Source organism: Lobosporangium transversale, assembly GCF_002105155.1.
Source record: "Lobosporangium transversale strain NRRL 3116 chromosome Unknown BCR41scaffold_46, whole genome shotgun sequence".
Lineage (NCBI taxonomy): Eukaryota > Fungi > Mortierellomycota > Mortierellomycetes > Mortierellales > Mortierellaceae > Lobosporangium > Lobosporangium transversale.
In genome coordinates this window covers 281,576-301,726 of record NW_019029024.1, presented here as the reverse complement: position 1 = coordinate 301,726, position 20,151 = coordinate 281,576, and the positions used below count along the sequence as shown (strand labels likewise).

Here is a 20,151-nt window from a genome sequence, read left to right as displayed (position 1 = left end):
CGTTTTTTGAATAGAAAATATATGAATCACTTTCGTAAGATAAGAGTTTGACGCACAGCACAGGAAAAGTACGACTACGATTACGTTGCGCCTACTTTCAAGAGTGGTAGGACATCCCTAATGGTCTGGGGAGCGATTACAGCGACCAGAAGGTCCCGGTTGGTTATATTTCAACGAGGGCGTAGGGATGGACCATCTTTCGTGGAAGATGTGTATAAATGTGAGCTAGCCAGGTTTATGGCTGAGGTGGAGGATGGTATTCTCATGGAAGATAATGCACCAGTCCATACATGCAAAGTTGCAAGGGAATGGCGCGAAAATAACAGCATCTCAAGGATTCCAGACTGGTCTGCACGCTCTCCAGATTTAAACCCCATTGAGCACGTGTGGTCACTTCTCGCGGTTGCACTTGATAGACGCACCAAAGGGCCAAGAGATCTCGCTAGCCTCGGAGCGGCTCTGGTTGAGGAGTGGGACAAGTTGCCACAAGCGGAGCTGGCTATCCTTGTTAACTCCATGCCAGAAAGGTTGATAGAGGTGAAGGGGGCCAAAGGAAGGCACACTGGTTATTGAGCCCGCGTAGTACTTCTCTTAGTCAATTAATATACCCCAAGGGCTTCAGTAAATAACCACAATAGCCCCTTCGATAAAATTACGAACTTTCATGTTGATTGATAAAGTCTTTGTGTATGCTGCATATGAGCTGTTTGCCCAGATTATTCAAAAAATGTAAATAAATATTCTTAATCTCAATAATTTATTTCGGGTGACTGTACAAATATATAAATATTGAATCATGTTTGAGAATATCACTTTTTTTTTTTTTTAGTCGGTCTTACATGGAATATACTTCATACACATTTCTCAGCCTTGACATTGTAAGTCCAGTTGATCTGTCCATTGGCAGTGACACCCCGTCGGGGGGAAATACATCCTCCGCCCCAAACCTCCTCTATTTTTTGGGATCCTTATGCCCATGAAGATTCCTCAAATACAAAACTTTAGAAGCTGCTTTTTTGAGAGATAATTCTCATTTCCTTCTTTGATTAAATGTACAGTACATTTGTCTGTCCATTTATTTCAATACCATTGAAGCTCTCTCTTACTTTTTATCGTGTCATCAAAACTTGACGACAGATAAATAGATTAGTTAGACACATGCTCATTGCTGCTGAAGGGAAGAGAGGTGTGAAGAAAGATATTATTGATATTATTGAATGTCAATCAGAGACGTGGCCTTGGAGACGATGAAGGTTAGATGAGGGTAGGGATGAATCCACTCAATCCAGGTATTTATGCACCTGAAAAGCCACAAGGATGGTGTTTGCATAAACTCAGCTCCAACTCCATGGCACCCTTGATTAGGAATGAAAAATAGTTCGCGATTTCAAAAATCAGCTCCAGAATGTTGGCGAGAGGGATGTTAACGAGCAGGTTTTGGGGTTAAAATTTAATTTTGAAAAGGGGTACATTTCTCCAGTCTTCTCTTGTCTTAGATACCCTTAAAAGGAAACTGGTAACACTTCAAGATAGAGAGGGCTGGGCCAACCAAGCTTAAACTCGCTAAAGCTCCCAATAAACGCGTTTGTTTGAGTATCTTTTGGATGGTAAAACGCGTGTACAACTGACAATGTTGCCACAAATTCGCATTCATATTCACATATACATATACATACATATACACATGCACATACACATACACATATACAATACACACAGCACACAATTTATAACTGACGGCTCCAGAGTACTAGAGGAGGGGATGATCCAGTTGATGAAAAATAAAAAATAAAAAATAAAAAATAAAAAATAAAAAAAAAGTGACAGTAAGGACTTTCAACATCTCGTACACTGTCCTAATGCAACATTTGGCCTGAGCAGCTTCTTGTAGGGCAGTATGACGAGAGAAAAAAGGGAGGTTGAGGGTGATTTTGTGCACTTCTTCTTGTCAACGCCCACCAGTGGGATGGAATGGTGGTGCAATAAGATTTATTTTGTGAGGATAACTCTCGGAAAAAAAAAATAAAATAAAACAAAAAAAAATAACGCGTTTATGAACTTTGAATGTCTATTTTTTTTTTTTTTCCCCTTTTGGATCAATGAATCAAGTCCTTAAAAAGAAAAACATCCACTTTGTATTAAATGTCTGGATTGACAATTTGGTTAATTATTATTGTTATTACTATTATTATTACTTTTACTTTTAATATTTTAGTCATGAACAAGACATACAAGGCAAGAGCCGAGCACATTGTACATGTCGATTGGAAAAGATGGACATTCTCCTAAATATTTTTGACAGGTGCATTGGCCATGTTGATCTAATATATATATATATATATATTTGTATATTTATACAAGACAAATGTGTGTGCCCTGTGAGGGAGGGGGCAAGAGAGAGCCCATACCAACGTTGGCTAGGGGAACCAAAGAAAAAAAAAAAGGACCAGGGTCCGATCAGGTTCATTCTGCTTCCTTTCCTAGACTTCTATAGATCTTTTTTAACCACATATCGATTAAAGGTAAAGCGCAACAAGGTTTTTCAGTTACGAAAAAGGAAACCATTTTAATTAATATGATCTACAAGTTGAGAATGGAAGATATCCAATTTCTAGTGAAGCATTATATATTCATACAAATGTGTGTATAAATATCTGTATCGATGAATGTAATGATTTGTTTTTGTTTCACATGAACATTAGATTTCCGTCCTGGGATCCACTTTTGTGTCAAGTAGAACCCTTCCTAACCTTCTCAATCATGACTTTATTGGACCATGGCGTTAATCTTGTTTTTCTCCTTCACCTCTCATCTCTTCTTCTTCTTTTTTTTTTTTTTTCTCAATGTTTGTGCAAACGTGTGTAATGTGTATGTGAAAGCAAGTTTGAACGCGGAGAAAAAAAAATTTATTTTTTTTACGTATTTGACAATTCTTTTTCATTCACTGACCTGCATTGACAACTGGGAATGTCCTTATCATAAATATAAATATGCATATATACAATATATATACATATGGATTAGAGTCTATAGATGATTGCATTGCCTTTATTCATATGGCGAGTCTAGAACTGAACCGAAAGGCTCTTGCGGCGCACTGGTTATATTCTTACTTTCTTTCTTTCTTTTGTAGAAACCGCTCCAACTGCGGATAGTTACGATGATGTGTAAAATATAAAAAAAAAAAAAAAAAAAAAAAAAAAGCCGAGGCGATGCATCTATCATATATCGCCAATTTTATTTGGTCACGATACCTTATATTTTTAATCTAAAAACGATGATTGAATTGTTCTGGTGGCATCTCACTACGTGACGGACTTGCAACAATACTCGTAACAAGCGAGCTAATTGGCTGCCAATACACTCGAAAGTATTCAAAAAATATAAGGTATCGCGACCAAATGAAACGGGCTATACTGTATATTTCTGCCGTTTTTTTTTTTTTTTTTTTTTTATTTACAAGTAGATGCAGCGCTGTGCTCTTCTCTGCGTTCCTTTTTTTTTTTTTTTTTTTTTTTTTTTTTTTAGTTTCGACTGCTGCGCTCAGCAAAGCAAACGATCCGGCGTTGGCAAGAGGGCATGATGACCAATACTTGCCTTCAATGACTTGAACTAGGGCGGGAACTGATGTAGGAGATGTGCAGGAAGATATGCATAAAAAAAAAAAAAAAAAAAAGCGCGCCGTTCAAATTGCAAAAAAAAAAAATAAAAAATAAAAAATAAAAAAAATTGGGAATCATTCAGTAATGTGGAAATTTCTCACAATTAAAATTCAACATTCATAATCGGCTCACAATCATGCAGGTGCAACGGCTTCCACAGATGGGGAAAGGGAACCGGAGTATGAAAAACAAAGACGCTTTGTCAGTTACAAATATATTGCTCAATTATACATGTACATGTATATGACATACTCCAAAATGCTTGCTACTTTTATGTATACAGTATATTTCTCTTAAACGTCATTTCTCCCCATCACCAAAGGTGTATACGTGTCTCCTCTTCTTTTTCTTTTTTTTTTTTTTTTTTCTTCCCCCCGCATCAAATGTTGTGCAATAGTGGATTATCATCGCGGGCGGAAACAGAAAAAAGATTTACGAATCCAATCATATGGAATAATTCATTTTAATAACTTTTTTTTTTTTTTTTTTTTTTTTTTGAATGACAGAAAAATTAAAGAAGGTTAGGAAAAAGAAGGAAAGGTACATGCAGAAGTAATGAATGGCGAAGCAGAGGGGAAAAAAACTCATTACATATTCATTCTCTCTAATCATTGTCATTTACATGTATATAAATGAACTTGCATTTCAGTGTTTTTTTTTTTTTTTTTTCGTATAAATACGTTTGTAGTTAGAAGAAAAAAAAAAAAAAAAAAAAAGTCTTTCATATCTCGCTCTTTTCGGTTCTCATTCATATCCTCATTTTTCATTCTCACGCTCTCCTCCTCTATTTATCCTTCTCAGGCATTCACTTCGTGTGTTTGGATATAATCCTTCTCGAAGGTAAAAAAAAAAAAAAAAAAAAAAATTGAAGTAAAACTTGCGTGTTTCTCATATATTTTGTCAAGTTGTTCTTTGTCTCAAAATGTTTCTAAACTATTGGAACCCACATATATACCATCAGCAAGTGGTGAGGTCGTTGTAGATTCTTCTTCCTCTTCCTCTTCCCCGCATTATTGAGTTGGATTATAACTTCACAATGACAGTCTATTAGTTGAACTATCTATTGCCTTTATTTCCAATCGCTTCCGACCCTCCGAATTTTTCCTTCCCGTCTATTTTGGAAGGATGTAAAGATGTGGAGAAGATTTTTTTTTTTTTCTCCTATTGTTCTTTGTACTCCAGGTGAACATGTAAAATGATATCTATTTATTTATTTATTTATTTAATTTGTTTGTTTATGGTTATTAATGCAATTAATGGCTATCAAGTCAAGTATTGACCAAAAGGCAATGAAGAGCGAGAGAAGAGATTGTAAATCATGCCTTTTGTGTGTGTGTATGTGTGTGTGTGTGGATGTGTTTTTGACCCCTCTTCAACTCCCAACTGACTTCAATTTCCGTTTCTAATCAACGTCGTGTTCAATTTAAGAGAGGAGTTTTTTTTTTTTTTTTTTTTTTTTTTTTGCTAAACAAACGTTTTGCTTATTGTGTATGGTCTATAATGAGTACATATAATGAAAAACAATTCTCTCATTTAAAAAAAAAAAAAAAAAAAAAAAAAAGGACAGGGGTTGATTTGTAAGAGAAATGATCGGATATAATAGGAGAATTTAAACAATGTGATGAGCTCAAAAAAAAGAAAAGAAAAGCTGAAGCAGTGGACAATTGATTAAAACAACCATAGCAACAATGATTCATATGACAATTTTAGAAAATATCTCTAAAGACGAAGATGGAAACAACTTGTTGGTTAAAAAAAAAAAAAAAAAAAAAAAAAAGAGAGAGCGTCTTTGAACAGAGCTGGGCTGCTCTAAAGCTCGTTGACTGCGCCAAGGCTGTGAGTGTATGAATGGTAGAAATTTTTATATACCAAGTTTTAAATTTAAAGTTGAAATTTGATTTGATGATGAGCACGTCCAAACGCGTGTTTATGGGTCCGTTCCTGAACCTCTTGTCTTACCAACCCATTTACAGGGGGAAGAGAAAAAAAAAAAAAGGAAGACGGTTGAACGTTCAAAAAAATACCTTTTTTTTTTTCTTTTCTTTTACCTTTCTTTAACTTTATCCAATTCTCCTTTTACTAACTACTCCTTCTGTCTTTTTCTCCTACTTCTTAACGACCACCTATATCTCTTTTTCACTCTCAAACTCACTCAGGTTGTTCTCCTTAGTCTTTAGTATCAGCAAAACTATTACCTCCCCTCTTCCGTTCTTCTTCAGTTTCTCATACACAACGCATTACCTCAAAGTAATCTATTCTATTCTTTCAATCCCGAAAATGAAGACTCTCGCTCTCGCTATTACCGTTGTTATCTCTGCTGTCTCGGCCGCCCCTGGCGCTCACTGGACTGTAAGTACCTTCTTCTTTCTTTTCTTCTTCCCCTCTTGTGCCTTCTCACTTTCCAATATCAGTTACCTCCTTGAGTATTTTTGAGTATTTCGCACTAAAGCAATTGTGCCTTTATATATATATATTTCTTATGATCTTGCTTTCCTCCTTGCTTTGCCTACTTGCTTATTTGCTTGCTTGTTTGCATCATTCCATCTCCTTTTTTTCACACCTTTTAATTGTAATCATTTATATTTATTTTTTATATCGAAAGTACGGACAAGACAATGCAGGGCCTCAGCACTGGGGAGAACTTGATCCTCTCTATGGCAAGTGTGGTACAGGTCATAAACAATCCCCCATCGACATCGTTGTCGGTGCACCCTTTGTGAAGCTCCAGAGCCGACCCTTCGACAAATTGGACTATAAACCTTTACGTGATGTCCACTGTGGATATGATGGACACACTGTCAAGTGTGAATGGAACGCCACATCCACCAACACCAATGATAATTCAATCACTCTCCAGGGCAAGACCTATTATCTGACTCAATTCCACTTCCATTCTCCAAGTGAACATCGTATCAACAACCATTTCGCAGACGCAGAACTACATTTGGTTCATCAATCCAAAGAGGATAACTCTTTAGCTGTCATCGGATTGATGTTGGAGGTCACCCTGAAGAAGAACCCCTTCTTTGAATGGCTGATCAAGTTGGATAAGAAAGTTGATCGCGTCAAGGACGGTCATGGTTTCTTGATCAAGGACAGCGTCACGGGTTTGCCCTCAAAGAAGGAACAGATCAAATACAAGGTCCACACTGTTGATTTCTCCAGTCTACTCAAATCCACAAAGAACTTCACTCCTCGTTGGGAATACGAGGGTAGCTTGACCACCCCTCCTTGTGATGAAGGCGTCGCTTGGAATGTGGTCAAACAACCTATTCATCTAGGCCTTGAACAATTCAATGCCCTGGTCGATCTTCAGGGCTTCAGCGCACGTTTCGTCCAGAGCCGTCCCGAGGCTGAGAAGTAAAAAAAAATATATAAATATATAAAATATAACATAATAAAATATAATATCCCGTCTCTTTATCATATTAAGCCTAGCCATCCCTCAACCCATCAGAAACAGCTTTAATCATCGTATATAACAAGGTCACGAGTAGAGCAACAAATGTCAAGATAATGATATAAATATAAAATATAAAATCACCGTCGTCAAGAGGAGATGGACATTCGAATAAAACCGCAGTTTGGATGATCAATTGGTCTCATAAATATTTCCATGAAAGTAATGTGGCAATGCAGCAATGTTAGTAATGAAGCCAAATCCCCTTGTAAATCGTTAGTCTATGGTTGGTTGGTTGGTTGATTGGTTAGTTGATTGGTTGGTTGTATACCTATTGCCCTAGATGCCTAGATCCTCTAAAAAAAAAAAAAAAAAAAAAAAAAATTTAAATGAATAACGGTGACGGCAAAACTACTTTTTTGCAAACATCCAAATATAAAAAGTTTGTATGGATATCTGTGTTCAAGTACGTTTCTATTTATATGTAAAATATATGCCGCAGTGATACTTTTCCGTAAACGTCAACATGGCTGTGCATGAATGTGGCGTAGCGAAAAAAATGACAGCGGATGAAGGAGTGCCAATCTCGGTTTTAATTCCTTTGATAATTAGTTCAAACAATATATATATATATATACATTGTTCTTTTTTTATCTGACACTAAAATCTCTTTCCGACTCAATTGATCTTGTCTTATCAATTCTTGCTAGATCGGTCTTCCATATTTACTTTTATTATTGAGAGTAGTAAACAAATATTTTTTATCTTTTTTTTTTTTTTACACGATAATTCTTAAATAATTATGGTAGCGTCAAGAAAAAAAAAAAAAAAAAAAAAAGAGAGAGAGAGAGAAACGCAATAATAATCAATAAAAAAACAACAATAGGGCATATAAAAATTTTAAAAAGACAAAAATAGGGATAAAGAACAAAGAAAAAATGAATGATGGATCATAATGAATGACGATGGATGATGATGATTATTTTTTTTTTTTCTTTTTTTCTTTTTTTCTTTTCTTTTCTTTTCTTTTTTTTCTTTTTTTTCTTTTTTTTGCGTGTGTGTGTGTGCAAATGTTCAATCGTCCTCTTCTTCCTCTACATCCATGCTTGCACTGCTTTCTTCCATGCCCTTCATGATCTTGTACGCTCGTATCCTTTCTTTGCAAACCTTGTCCTGATGGACAGTGACTCCATAATGCTCCGGATAGTGCCTGCACTGCTCCGTGAAGCGTAAGCGTTTAGCCAAGAATGTCAATGCAGCTTGATCTTGACGATGGTTGCTTCTAGATGAACCCTTGGGGGCGATGCATTCCTTTGTGGATGAGCATTTGTACCACTCGTTCAATAATCCATTATAGATCTTGTCGTTTGATGCGTCAAACGCGATGGCGGCTCCATTACAGTTGGTCTCCTGAGCATAATTCTCGACGGAATCACCATAAAATTGAGGCAAGCCTGGATGGGTATATTGCTGAAAGTTGCCCGAGCTCTGAGGGCTCCAGAAGCCATATTTTTCCAAGTATCCTGGCAAGTAGCGCAAAAAGTCGAGAGCCAACATGTTGCCAGAGTCGAGCCAAAGAAGCAAACCCCGATTCTTGTCTGCAACCTCTTTGATGATGCCTGCCTTCCATCCGTACTCTCCTCTTGCGACGGTGATGTCCCAGAAAGCGGGATAGGCGGAGTAATCAAAATCCTTGTATTCATCCATATACTGATTATCCCTGAGCCATTGCATCTGCGTCATCTGTTCAGGAGTCATACCGCCCAGGTTGTAGACTATGATCGTAGGTCTGGTCTCTGTACGCTCCAAGCCATCCAGGACCTCAGAGAGTGAATACAAAAAGGACTCGAGTGCGCAAAAATGGTTTGAGGATGCTGCTGTGACGATGGTAAAGGGCTTATGAAGGGTCTCTAGAGCAGAGCTGGTGCGATCTGTCACCAAAGGCAGATCGTGTTCAGAGTTTGCGGGAGGATATTGGTTGGAGTACTTTTCGTCAATTCTTCCATAGGCCCCATTACTGAAGGGATTCCTTGACGATGGCCTTGACGAGTATCCTGTGCCATCTACAAAAAGAAAAAAAGATGATGAATGTGTGAAAAAAGAGAGAAAAAAAATCCCTCCAAATAGAACGACTGTTCCAGATGCAAAAACTAAATAAAACAGATCTTTTTTTTCTTTTTTCTTTGCTGATGAAGGAAATGAAAAAGAAAAAAGAAAAAAGAAAAAAGAAAGAATTGGATGCAAGGCATTATTATAATCAAAGTATACCATTTAACCGAAGACTGGACCATAATAGCGATATTATGACGAGCGTTGAAAGAAAGATGATGGAGTGAAGCGACGAAAAGCGTGCCATCGCTACTCTAAATCTGTGGGATGTGATGATGGCACCTATTTTGACTAACTTTGCGTTGTGGCAATGAATGGATTCTTGTAATGAAGGAACAAATGTGTATTTTTTTTTTTTTTTTTCTTTTTTCCTGATCAGCTCTAAATCAGTTTCAGCTTTTTTTTCTTTTTTTGCTTGGTCGTAAAGGAAAAGGAAAAGGCTCTAGTACTAGAGAGTGAGGAAGTGTGTGAGCGTAAGAAGGGAGAAAGAGAAAAGGGATGGATGAGGATAGGTTAGGATGCTAAAGAGGTTGAAAGAAAGAAGAGAGAGAGAAAGATAAAAGAAGCTTTTTTTTTTTTTTTTTAGCTGAGCCAAAAAAAAAAAAAAAAAAAAAAAAAAAAAAAAAGTCAGCGTTTTTCCTCTCCTCGGTCGATGAATTCAATTCAATAGAAAGCAGAAAGTGAATTCCTCAAGTCAATAATACACCGATAGAAAACATTCATACTGCGTTATTTGTTTGTTACGGCTATTATTTTAGTTATTTAGCGTTCCTGTTTCTCTGTTTCCGGCTTGTTTCCAGAACTTGTTCCTGGTTCTTGTTTTTAAAAATAATATGAAATAGAATAAGGGTTATGGGTGTAGCAGAAGGGTAAAGAAAAAGTCTTGAGACTTGTAGATTCTCAAGAATAAATGAAATCTGGTGGTTGAGAGTAGAATGGGGATGATGTTTAAAAAAAAAAGTAAAAAAAAAAGTCTAATGATGTATTTATATGTATAAAAGATACAAAAGGGTATGAAATGAAAGTCTATCCATTTATATCAGGATAAACTGTCTTTAAGTGCAATTGGGGACCTGAAAATGAGCAAGGAGTATAAGGAATAACAAAAAGAGAAAAAAGAAAGATAGAAAGAAAGAGCCTTTGAGAGTATAGACGAGAGTATCGGTTTGTAACAGTAGGAAGATGTAGGATGGGGTGTGAATTAACCGAAGCAAATGACGTCCAAGCAATCGGCGTGTGGCAAAGACAGAGGCGAAGCCAAAGCCAAAGCCAAAAGGCATTCACAAAGGCAATCACATACTCGCAGTTCATGGATTTACAATCCGCTGCAGAGATGGGCGTTGTCGGTTTATTTTGTTCCTTTTTACAAATATTTTTAGGTCAAGAGTGGTTTTGCAACCATTGCACCGCTTTCTTTTTTCATTTTGTGGCACTGCTTTGCTCTACCCTTCTCTCTCTATCCATCCATCTCTTTTATCTCTTCGCTCTCTTTCTTTCTTTCTTTCTTTCTTTCCTCGTGCCCTGTGCATGTCGTGTTCACATCACATCAGCAACAAATGTGAGCAGCCGACAAAAAAAAAAAAGTTGAGCGGCCCAGCAGACAATCAGGCATGTGCCACATTATCTTTTTCCTTTTTCTTTTTTTTATGTTATTTTATATTCCTATACGCATTGTAAAGTGTTTGTCGAAAACGATTGATCGATCATAATTGTATACATGTTTAATAAACACGATCGATTTCTTTTTTTTTTTTAGTCTATAGTTTAAATAACACTATAAAAAAGGAAATACGTGGAGATCCATGCACTCTTTGTAAAGCAGTTTCTGTCCCACTGCTCTTCAAAATGCACTGCTATAAAAAAATAAAAAAATAAACAGACATATATTTATAAAGTCCATATGACCAACAAACAATTAACCCGTTTACGCCCTAAAACAGACCCAACAAATAAACAACCTATATATTTATACAAATGTTCATCCATCACCACTGATTTGTCCAATCCTTGACTGAACTAATTGATATGATGGGAAAATCCCTCCAACCATTTCTCCAGATCGAATAACCCTTTTCTTCTTCTCTCTCTTCTCTCTCTTCTCTCTCCATTCCTCTCTCCCCTAGGCTTTGTCATAAAATTATCGGGCCTAAAAAGGCCAGAAGCCGGGGGCTGAGTAAGAAAAAAATCCTGCTTTATATATTTTTCTATTTATGCTCCTCTTTTTCTCCGTAAAAAAAAAATAGACTCTCAATGTACTCTATATACACCAGTGTACCTTGGCGTAAATCCTTCCAAGGCATTATGCTTAGTTTTAAAAAAGATCAACGCCCCTTCTTATTCCTCAAACTTTTTTTTAATAATACTTTTTTACTTTTGGCGCAGTTTTAGGTGCTAAAAAAAAATAAATAAAAATAAAATTAGTGGCAAATTTCTAATGGATCAAATTAAATCTGTATATTTTCAACTTGTAGTTTTTTATTATAATAATATTTTCAACTTGTAAAGTACAAGTTGAATGGGTGTTCACTATCATGTGAGTTTATGCATTTATACTATGTTATTGTTATTGATTATCAAGTATCTTTTTTCTTCTTCTTCTTCTTCTTCTTCTTCTTTTCTTTTTCCACTAAATAAAAGTATTCGGTTTGTGATCATCAATAATATTCCAAGCAGCACGCCATTGACGTTTGTTCATCTGCGGTGCAGCAGGTCCTCGAATACCATAACTCACATCCCAAAAGAACAAAAATGTCGCCACAATTGAGGTAAATAGTACACTCCACACAATCGTCCTCACCCGCGCATTCACCCGAGGTCGATTCAAGAAATGATCCAGCGTAAAACTCAACAGTAACAATGTAAAATAAAGCGCTGGAAAGTAATGATGCAAGTACGTCACACGACCCATGATACAGAATGGAAGATAATGTAAAATCCATCCTCCCACAAGCGTCTTGCCAACATATTGAAAATTCTCCCATTCTCCCGGTGAAATATCCTGAAACTTGCGTTGACGACGGATCACATAGAACCCCAATGTTCCCATGAATACACCAATCGACAACGTGCTGAACCACCACCCAAGTGGATTACCCAACAGATAGTACTTGACCTTGTCATCCCCCCAGCCACACATCCGAAGTCCAACCGCAAGCAGTGGCCATTGACTAGGGTTAGATGCCAAGACGTCCTCCTTGTCTGGATCTGGAATCAGCGCGTTGTTCGAAGTCATCATCGCAACATTCAAATGCCAAAAGTCCTTCCAGAACCTAGGTTTATACACGTTATCACCACCCGGTGGCACTACACGACGATAAAATATAAAAAATATAAAAAATTAAAAAAAAAAATATATAAAAAAAAAAGTCAAATTAAATAAATGTATAACAAATAAAAGAAACTTTCTTTTTTTTTAATCACTTACACTTGTCATTCCAGTGTTGTTCAACATTCCAAATCGAATAAGCAGAAGATGTACGGTTGCGCTGATCACAGAATGTTTCCACTTGACGGAATCCCCACTGAGGAAGATTAGTGTTCTCTGCAGTTAAAAGGCATCCCAGCATCTTATGTCTCAAACGGAAAGTGGTCGATAAGGATCGTACGATCCCATTGCGTGGGAGTGAGCTTTGTTCATCCACCACTTCAACAACCCATTCGTCATTAGGATCAGAGATATCATCGCCTCCATAACAGCTGACCTCCCATTGACTCGTCGTGATCGGTGATTTAACGCGGTGGCTGTGCAAGTTACGTCCGGTTGATTCATGAACAAGACGAACAGAGTCCCCATTGTGGAGGATCTGAATATCATCAAAGTCCAATGAACCGCCATAAGGCCTCTTGATGATCCAGTTGTTGTTGCTGTCTTTATGGTGATAACAAGTCACCTGTTGTTGACCAGATCCTTCTGGATATGTTTGGACATGTGAGTGAAGAAGTCCGCCACCATATCCCGTATTCTTAATCGTGACCTTGGAGCCAAAAGCCACCTCTAGTAACAATAATTATAACAAGTAATATGAATTGTTAGCGCGGAAATGAAACGCAAAATGATGTCATATTACTCCAGAATGGATAAAATGTCACTTACCCAATGGGTTGCTAGAAAACTGATTTCCACGAAGACCAGCCTGGAAAAGCGAGCTCATTTGAGCATCGCCTGTACCGCTGTTTCTGAGGATAGCAAAATGGGCTGCAAAAGACGCCACATAGACTGCAAAAGGTAAGGCAATTAAACAAGCAGCGCGTGCAACCCAATGCTTAAGATAGGTCGTCTATATATTAATATATTTATGTATTGGAAGGATATGAAAATGAAATAATTAGCTTTCTGTGGCGCCGATTTCCGTGAATAACATCAATTATAAATAAATAAAAAGAGGGGTCCTTCTTTACCTTAGGCATGCTTAAATCGCCAAAGAGGTCCCATAGTTCCTCGATAGTATACTGTACAAAAGTGACCAAATTTAACCAATAGGGCAACCAGTTGAGAGAAGTTAATGTCAAGAAGAAAATATTTGAATTCTTTCATCCAGAACCAAAAAAAAAAAAAAAAAAAAGCTTACCAAGCCAACCAAGGCAGTGACAAAAAGACCGACCCACTTGATACTCGACACAACTCCGATCGCAACACCAGTCATAGCCAACCATAGCCACCAATCGAGCGAGAAAGGGCTTATAAAAGAAAAAAAATAAAATAAAAAGAAAGAAAGAAAAAAAAATTAGATATCTTTTTTTAAAAAAAAAAAAAAAAAAAAAAAAAAAAAAAACCTTCAAATAACTTACTCGTGGCGTTCATTTCGGAACTTTGTATGACAAAACAAAACAAAGCAAGTGGCAGCCAGAAGCATCGAGTCCAATAAGATGAATCGACTGATGGTTAGGTAAGCATTATCACAAAGGACCAAGACAGCTGCAAAGACACAAGCAGTCCTGGACATCTTCAGTTCCTGAGCAGTAAAATAGGCGAATGGGACCATGATCGCACCAAAGAAGGCATTGAAAATTCGCATGAATCCGTAATTGATGTCCGGGTACGTAGCGCCTGATTCGAATGGGAACGAGCCATTATAGCCAGCCAATGCTCCTGAAAGGCCCACCAACATCTTGCCAAGAGGTGGATGGACATCAAAGTAGAAGTCGCCTTTGATATAATACGATCCAAACTTTTTTTTTTTTTTTCAAATAAAATAAAACAAAACCATGGGAAATGTCTCCAAGTTTAGTTTTTTTTAAAAAAGTATGTGTATGTATCCAGAACGCGTGCATGTAAATATGTTGTGTGTATTTTACCTTGCCAAAATGAGCCTGTGAGACAAATAGAAAAAAATCATGAGGAAGAGGATGTATTATTGTGTCATTGTAAAATCAACAATCGATTGAAATATTAATAACGATAAAAAAACACTGTACATATTCATATAAAAAAAAAGGCTCTGACGGATCTTTCCATCCTTCCCTCTTCAGACAGATCACAATTTTTGATTGCGATCACGGAAGAGAGAGAGAAAGGAGACACATACCTCATCCCAAACAACATAATCGGCTGCCTTGATATCTCTGAAGCGTGTCCAGAATGACAACAGTGTAAGGACGGCAGGGATCAGAATATAATCATTTTGTTGGTAAAAGCGAATATACTAGAACCAAAAAAAAAAAAAAAAAAAAAAAAAAAAAGTTTATTAGCTTTCTCCAAAAGAACACCTCTCTCCTATAAGAAAATCAATGTACAATGTGAAATGTGCAATGTGTAATGTGCAATGAAGGCAAAGAGGGCGTTGAGCGGAGCGAGCCACAATTGGAACAGAATTGAGCACGCCCTTTATTATACAATAATAATAATAATAATAATAATAATAATAATAATAATAATAATTACCTTGTTGGAAGAATATTCACGCCAAATGGATGTATTGCGATGTGAAGGGTGTTCTCGACTGTAGTTTACATATTGTTGATGCTGTTGTTGCTGAAATGCAGGTTTGAGGGGATTAGGCGCATAAGGATCGAATGCATGGAATTCATCAGACTGTTCTTGTGTTGGTACTCCTTGTTGTAGCTGGCCCACTGGATTGCGCCGCTTGATGTCGCCACTGTACATGCTTTACGTGACTCTCCAACTGTCGTAAAAAAAAAAAAAGAAAAAAGAATCCGTGGACAGCCTGTGATGCTTGTTAGCGTGATGACAAGAAAAAAAACAAGAGAAAGGAAGAGTAAAACGAGGGCAAATGACAAAAGATAAAACAAATATAAATATATATATATACAATATAAATTGGATCATTTATTTGATTTTCTACGCCCGCCAGCCTGCAACCACTCACAACTCAACGCGTTGGAAATTGCCAGCATAAATGAAGATTGACTCTCCTTAACCCCTTCCTTAACAAACCTGCAAATTAGGATTCTATTGAAGCAGCGAGTATGCACATTTGGGAACATCGCTCATCATAATAAATTCCAAACTGTTGGGACTTCGATCCTCGATTTTATTCAATCACATACTACTTTTTACTGTACATGGTCAATTATGTCCCCAACCAGGCACTCACTCCTCCTCCCCTTAAATTCTCTGCATCTCATCTCATCTCCCCCGTTTTGAGCTAAAACAAAAAAAAAAAAAATGCTCCAAAGACAGGCCACCCTACCCTATGCTCGCTGCTGCTGCTGCTGCTGGTATTGCTGGTATCCACCACGGTTCTGGCTGTTGTTGTAATGACCTCCGCGGCCACCATTATTATACCCCATGCCACTGTTGTAGCCACCACGGTATCCACCACCACCACGAGGGCTACCACGGAAACCACCACGGTAGCCTCCACGATAACCACCACGGAAACGACCTTGATCGACCGAGGTCTGGCCAAAAGTCTCCAGGTTCAGTTGACGTTCCTCTGACTGCTTAGCGCGTCTCTCGGGTGCACTGAGACGATTTCCTTGGCTGTTTAGAGATGATGTGAGCGGAAAAAAAAAAAAAAAAAAAAAAAATTAACATGGTTAGTACATCGATACAAAATATTCCTTAAAGCCTAATCACAACTCTGTAGACGCAATATGGGCATCCAAACTCACCTTTGATCTGTCTTGCTCATACGCTCCTTGGTTTCGCATGAGATGTTGTCAAAAAAGGACTTTGACTTATCATAAAACTCTTCCGCCTGAGGAATAATCACAACCTCTTCCTCCTCAACTTCAGTCTGTTGCTCTTCAGCCTTCACAACCTCCTTCGCAAGCTCGTCCTTATGGAATTTTGCATTGGATGTCTCAAAATCAAAGTCGGAAGCAGGGACAGCGGGAGCGCGCGCATTATTGCCATGCCCATGGGATCCTCCACGACCACCACGACCACCACGGCGGTTATTGTTTGAATGAAGCAAATGGCCACCCATTCCAGGAAGTCGATTACTGTTGTTACTGACACTATTATTATGGCTACCCTGATTATTGTTCGAAAATTTGTTTTCACTTTCCTGATGGTGCTGTACTGACTCGACAGATGAAGACGGAACATCCTTTGAAACATTCAACTCGCTCACTTGTTTGGCGAGAATTTCAACCGATTTGCGGAGTTCCTGAGGCTGACTCTTGGGGGCAGAGCGTGCTGGTGGGGGAGCAGGCTTAATGGTTTCCGAGTCTGATTTGTCATGCTGCCTAGCCTCCTTTTCGATGGCTTTTCCTTCAGCAACAGGCGAGCGCTTAGATTCAACGTTTTCCTGAAATGGAAATTTACACAAATGTCAGCACACAAAGGACCAAGGAGCTGTATTTTTCAATAAAAAACCATACGGCGATTTTGTTTTTGTTTTTGTTTCGTTTCTTTTTCTTTTTGAACAAACTGTAAAGGGTGATCATTCGTACCTGAATAGGCTGCACATCCTGAGGAGGGGAAGATAGCTTTTGAGATGGAGGTTGATACTGAGGCTGAGCTGGGGCTGACTGAGGCTGGTAGTAAGCTCCTGGTGGCGGCTGTTGGTATTGGTAATGGTGCGGGTGCGGAGGTTGGTGCTGATTGTAGTAGTTGGGAGGAGCTGTAGTCTAAATATGATACAAAATATAGACATAAACAAAAAAACAGAAAATTTTGTCAAACCCAACCCTCAATAATAGGCATTGTGCTGAAAAGTTCCATAGTCAAATCAATAGCTTACTCCAAGGATTGCTGGGTCATCAGGGACCTGGGGACGCACTGGAGGCTGAGGCGCTGGGGGTTCGCACACATGTAGATCCTTCACGTCCGAGCCTCGGAACACAATGTAGTCAAAAATGTTGTCGTTAGGAGGGACCTCCTCTGCAGGATTCCCACGACGACCCTCAGTACCGTATGACTTGACTATAGAAAAAAATTGTTGAGACAGAAGAGACTTTGGTCAAAATTACCAATGATCTAATTCTCCAAGGAAATGACACTAAGCTTTTACACGAGTATCGCGTGTTTGAGTACTGTGACATGAATAGTAATAATAGCTCTTCGTTTTATTTACCTTGTTCAAGAGCCACTGTAGAGTCTGTGGGATTGAGGTGATGCAAGATTCCGACATAGCGGATGTCAGAGCGCGAGATCAAGCTGATCTTCGAGCCAATGTACCCGCCACTCATTGCTCTTTTTTTTTACTTATTTGTTTCCACTATTCGATTGTAGCTTACTGAAGACTATTGTGATGCAGATCACCATGACAGAAGGATATAGTAAGTTTAGTCAACGAGACTCTGCATTTGGCAAGGTGTCGGGCGTAAATTGGAAATGACCATGCTTAATGCGCAATGATAACAAGCAAGATCCCAATGTAGACGTTGATGCACTTACAGATTAAGCCTTGGTTTTGCTTCTGGAAATGATGAGCAATATCAGTTTGGAAGAACGGAAGGAGAAAGAAGCGAAACAGTTGTGCGAATTTCACGAGCCACACATTTGAACTTTGAATACAACGCATATTCCTCTCAAAATACGTTATCGCCAAATTGATGACGCAATTCGAGCGGATATTGTTCAGTTGAATTCAACTTGTGGAGCAACAGCCAGTAAGAGTGCTTCCTTCTCAACTATACACCAGCTAGAACACGACACAAGGCCATGCCACCAAAGCCTGCCAACAAGAAAGCATCCCCGAAAGGTGGAAAGAAGAATAACGATGGTATATATATGAGCTCATAAGACTAATCAGGAATTGAAATTAATTAAGGACAATGCATGCAATAGAGCCAATTGACAATCCCTGCTAATATATATTCATACTCCCCTCTCCTTTCTTTCTCGCTTCTCTCTTCCTTGCTTAAATATGCCTAAATAGAAGGCGAATCATCAAAGGGAGGCAAAGCCCTCAAGACCGCCAATAGCATCAAGGTGCGCCACATCCTATGTGAGAAACAGAGCAGAGCATTGGAGGCCATTGAGCAGTTAAAGGCTGGCGTTGCATTCAATAAGGTATGACTATATTGCTATTGAACTAGGAGTTTTTTATGATCAATTCAATGTTGAATGGTCTTGATACAAAGTCAGTTTTTTATTATTATTTATTTCTTTGATAGGTTGCTGAAGCATTTAGCGAAGACAAGGCCAAAGAAGGAGGCAGCTTGGGTTGGATGGTGCGAGGTAAATGACGAGTTTGTCCTTTGACGGGATTTGCAGAGAGAAAATAGACTTTCACCTGCTAAAGCTTGGAAAACCCCAATATAAATGATACTTCACCATAGGATCAATGGTTGGGGCCTTTCAAGATGCTGCATTCCAGCTACAGCCCAGTTCAGTTGCTAAGCCCGTGTACACGGATCCACCTGTCAAGACCCAACATGGATACCATGTCATTATGGTCGAAGACCGCAAGAATTAGGGGATCCCTCCAGTGGCTTGAGATTACCATTCAGCATTGTACGCCAATGTATACATATACATGCGTGCGCGTCCAGTGGCGCAAATACAAATTGAAAATAAAAAAAAAAGCTTGATCAGCAATCTCGCGTGAAAAAACCATTAGAGTCCACGTATGTTCAGACCTGTTTTGTACGTGCAAAGTAATCCAATTTTTTTTTATTTTTCCATGTCTTGAGAAAGGGGAGGTGATGGAATATGTGTTTTCAATTTGATTGCATAAAGACTGTGTTTCTGAGGGTTATTGGTGTTTCTTTCTTTTCTGGTCTACTGATCCTCAGGACCATTACTCTTTGTTTTTACACTCCCCACTCTCTTCCTTTCCTAGCTTTAAGCAAAAGAATTCTAGTCGCGCTCCATTCGCTCTTTCTCACTTCTTGATTCCACACACACACTCCATTCGCACAGCCCGCATTGTCTGTTTGTGTTTATGTGTGTTTGTGTTTGAAGAGTGGAAGAAAGGCAAAACACAATTAGCAGCTTTTTTTTTTTTTTTTTTTTTTTTTTCAATCACGCACCATCCTCGTCACTTACATTTTTCCTTTTCTTCTATCCTTACCCTGGACCCTCTCTTTCTCGCTTTCCTCCTTTTTTTTAATTGATTCTCTTTCCTTCACTCAATTGCATTTTTTTATTTTTATACTTTTACTTTCATATTCACCCACTCTTCCTCATAACTGTACAATTTTTGTATTTTATCCTCAATTTGTTCTAGTCATTGCACTTTTTCATTCTCTTCCTTTTTTTTTATTTCATTGTTTGTACAGTTTCATTGTTTACTACGGCTTCCTTGTCTCTTCTGTACATGACTTGTGTCTTTACCTAAAACATCTCTTCCTTTCTTTTTTTTTTCTGGATCAAGAAAAGACAACTCAACTCCTGAGACAGGGCACACCTTCAACTCCCTTCTTCCAGTCTCGAAAACGATAACTGTCCTTGTTAGTAAGTGGAGGCACCCATAACTGCTTTGTTTTGTCACCAATGGTCACTGCTCACTTTCTGGCCGTGCGTGCTGCACTACGGCCGATTTCCCTTCCCCTTTTCCTCCTTGTGGCCACGACTGTTGTTCTGTCTAGCCCTCCAGTCATCTTATTCATTTTGCATGCCCCAAT

General features: G+C 38.3%; 6 protein-coding genes across 6 annotated transcripts; 2 read left to right on the top strand and 4 right to left on the bottom strand.

Moving 5' to 3' along the window:
- The first annotated feature begins 4,369 nt into the window (after positions 1-4,369).
- On the top strand, positions 4,370-7,415 carry BCR41DRAFT_327135 (alpha carbonic anhydrase). Its single transcript, XM_022021644.1, has 5 exons — positions 4,370-4,502; positions 4,624-4,852; positions 5,819-6,011; positions 6,265-6,663; positions 6,715-7,415. Coding segments are annotated over exons 2-5 (906 nt in total). The 5' UTR covers positions 4,370-4,502; positions 4,624-4,850; the 3' UTR covers positions 7,027-7,415.
- Positions 7,416-8,113: 698 nt separating this feature from the next.
- On the bottom strand, positions 8,114-9,542 carry BCR41DRAFT_361173 (hypothetical protein). The gene is made up of 2 exons (XM_022025477.1): positions 9,331-9,542; positions 8,114-9,125 (listed from the first exon to the last, which is right to left on the bottom strand). The coding sequence occupies exons 1-2, from the start codon at positions 9,416-9,418 to the stop codon at positions 8,137-8,139; spliced, it is 1,077 nt and encodes a 358-aa protein (XP_021877549.1). The 5' UTR covers positions 9,419-9,542; the 3' UTR covers positions 8,114-8,136.
- A 255-nt stretch (positions 9,543-9,797) lies between these two features.
- On the bottom strand, positions 9,798-10,525 carry BCR41DRAFT_361172 (hypothetical protein). Its single transcript, XM_022025476.1, has one exon. It carries the CDS (start codon positions 10,480-10,482, stop codon positions 10,198-10,200), a length of 285 nt encoding a protein of 94 aa, XP_021877548.1. The 5' UTR covers positions 10,483-10,525; the 3' UTR covers positions 9,798-10,197.
- Positions 10,526-11,641: 1,116 nt separating this feature from the next.
- BCR41DRAFT_381981 (Dolichyl-phosphate-mannose-protein mannosyltransferase-domain-containing protein) lies at positions 11,642-15,353 on the bottom strand. Its single transcript, XM_022027338.1, has 9 exons — positions 15,053-15,353; positions 14,697-14,813; positions 14,467-14,481; positions 13,960-14,339; positions 13,740-13,848; positions 13,570-13,620; positions 13,265-13,448; positions 12,596-13,165; positions 11,642-12,474 (listed from the first exon to the last, which is right to left on the bottom strand). Exons 1-9 carry the CDS (start codon positions 15,272-15,274, stop codon positions 11,798-11,800), a joined length of 2,325 nt encoding a protein of 774 aa, XP_021877547.1. The 5' UTR covers positions 15,275-15,353; the 3' UTR covers positions 11,642-11,797.
- Positions 15,354-15,743: 390 nt separating this feature from the next.
- Positions 15,744-17,958, bottom strand: BCR41DRAFT_425198 (Scd6-like Sm domain-domain-containing protein). Its single transcript, XM_022030549.1, has 5 exons — positions 17,655-17,958; positions 17,322-17,503; positions 17,032-17,208; positions 16,246-16,886; positions 15,744-16,114 (listed from the first exon to the last, which is right to left on the bottom strand). The coding sequence occupies exons 1-5, from the start codon at positions 17,767-17,769 to the stop codon at positions 15,823-15,825; spliced, it is 1,407 nt and encodes a 468-aa protein (XP_021877546.1). The 5' UTR covers positions 17,770-17,958; the 3' UTR covers positions 15,744-15,822.
- Positions 17,959-18,195: 237 nt separating this feature from the next.
- On the top strand, positions 18,196-19,131 carry BCR41DRAFT_361167 (hypothetical protein). Its single transcript, XM_022025475.1, has 4 exons — positions 18,196-18,305; positions 18,462-18,595; positions 18,700-18,763; positions 18,865-19,131. The coding sequence occupies exons 1-4, from the start codon at positions 18,245-18,247 to the stop codon at positions 18,999-19,001; spliced, it is 396 nt and encodes a 131-aa protein (XP_021877545.1). The 5' UTR covers positions 18,196-18,244; the 3' UTR covers positions 19,002-19,131.
- Positions 19,132-20,151: the final 1,020 nt, after the last annotated feature.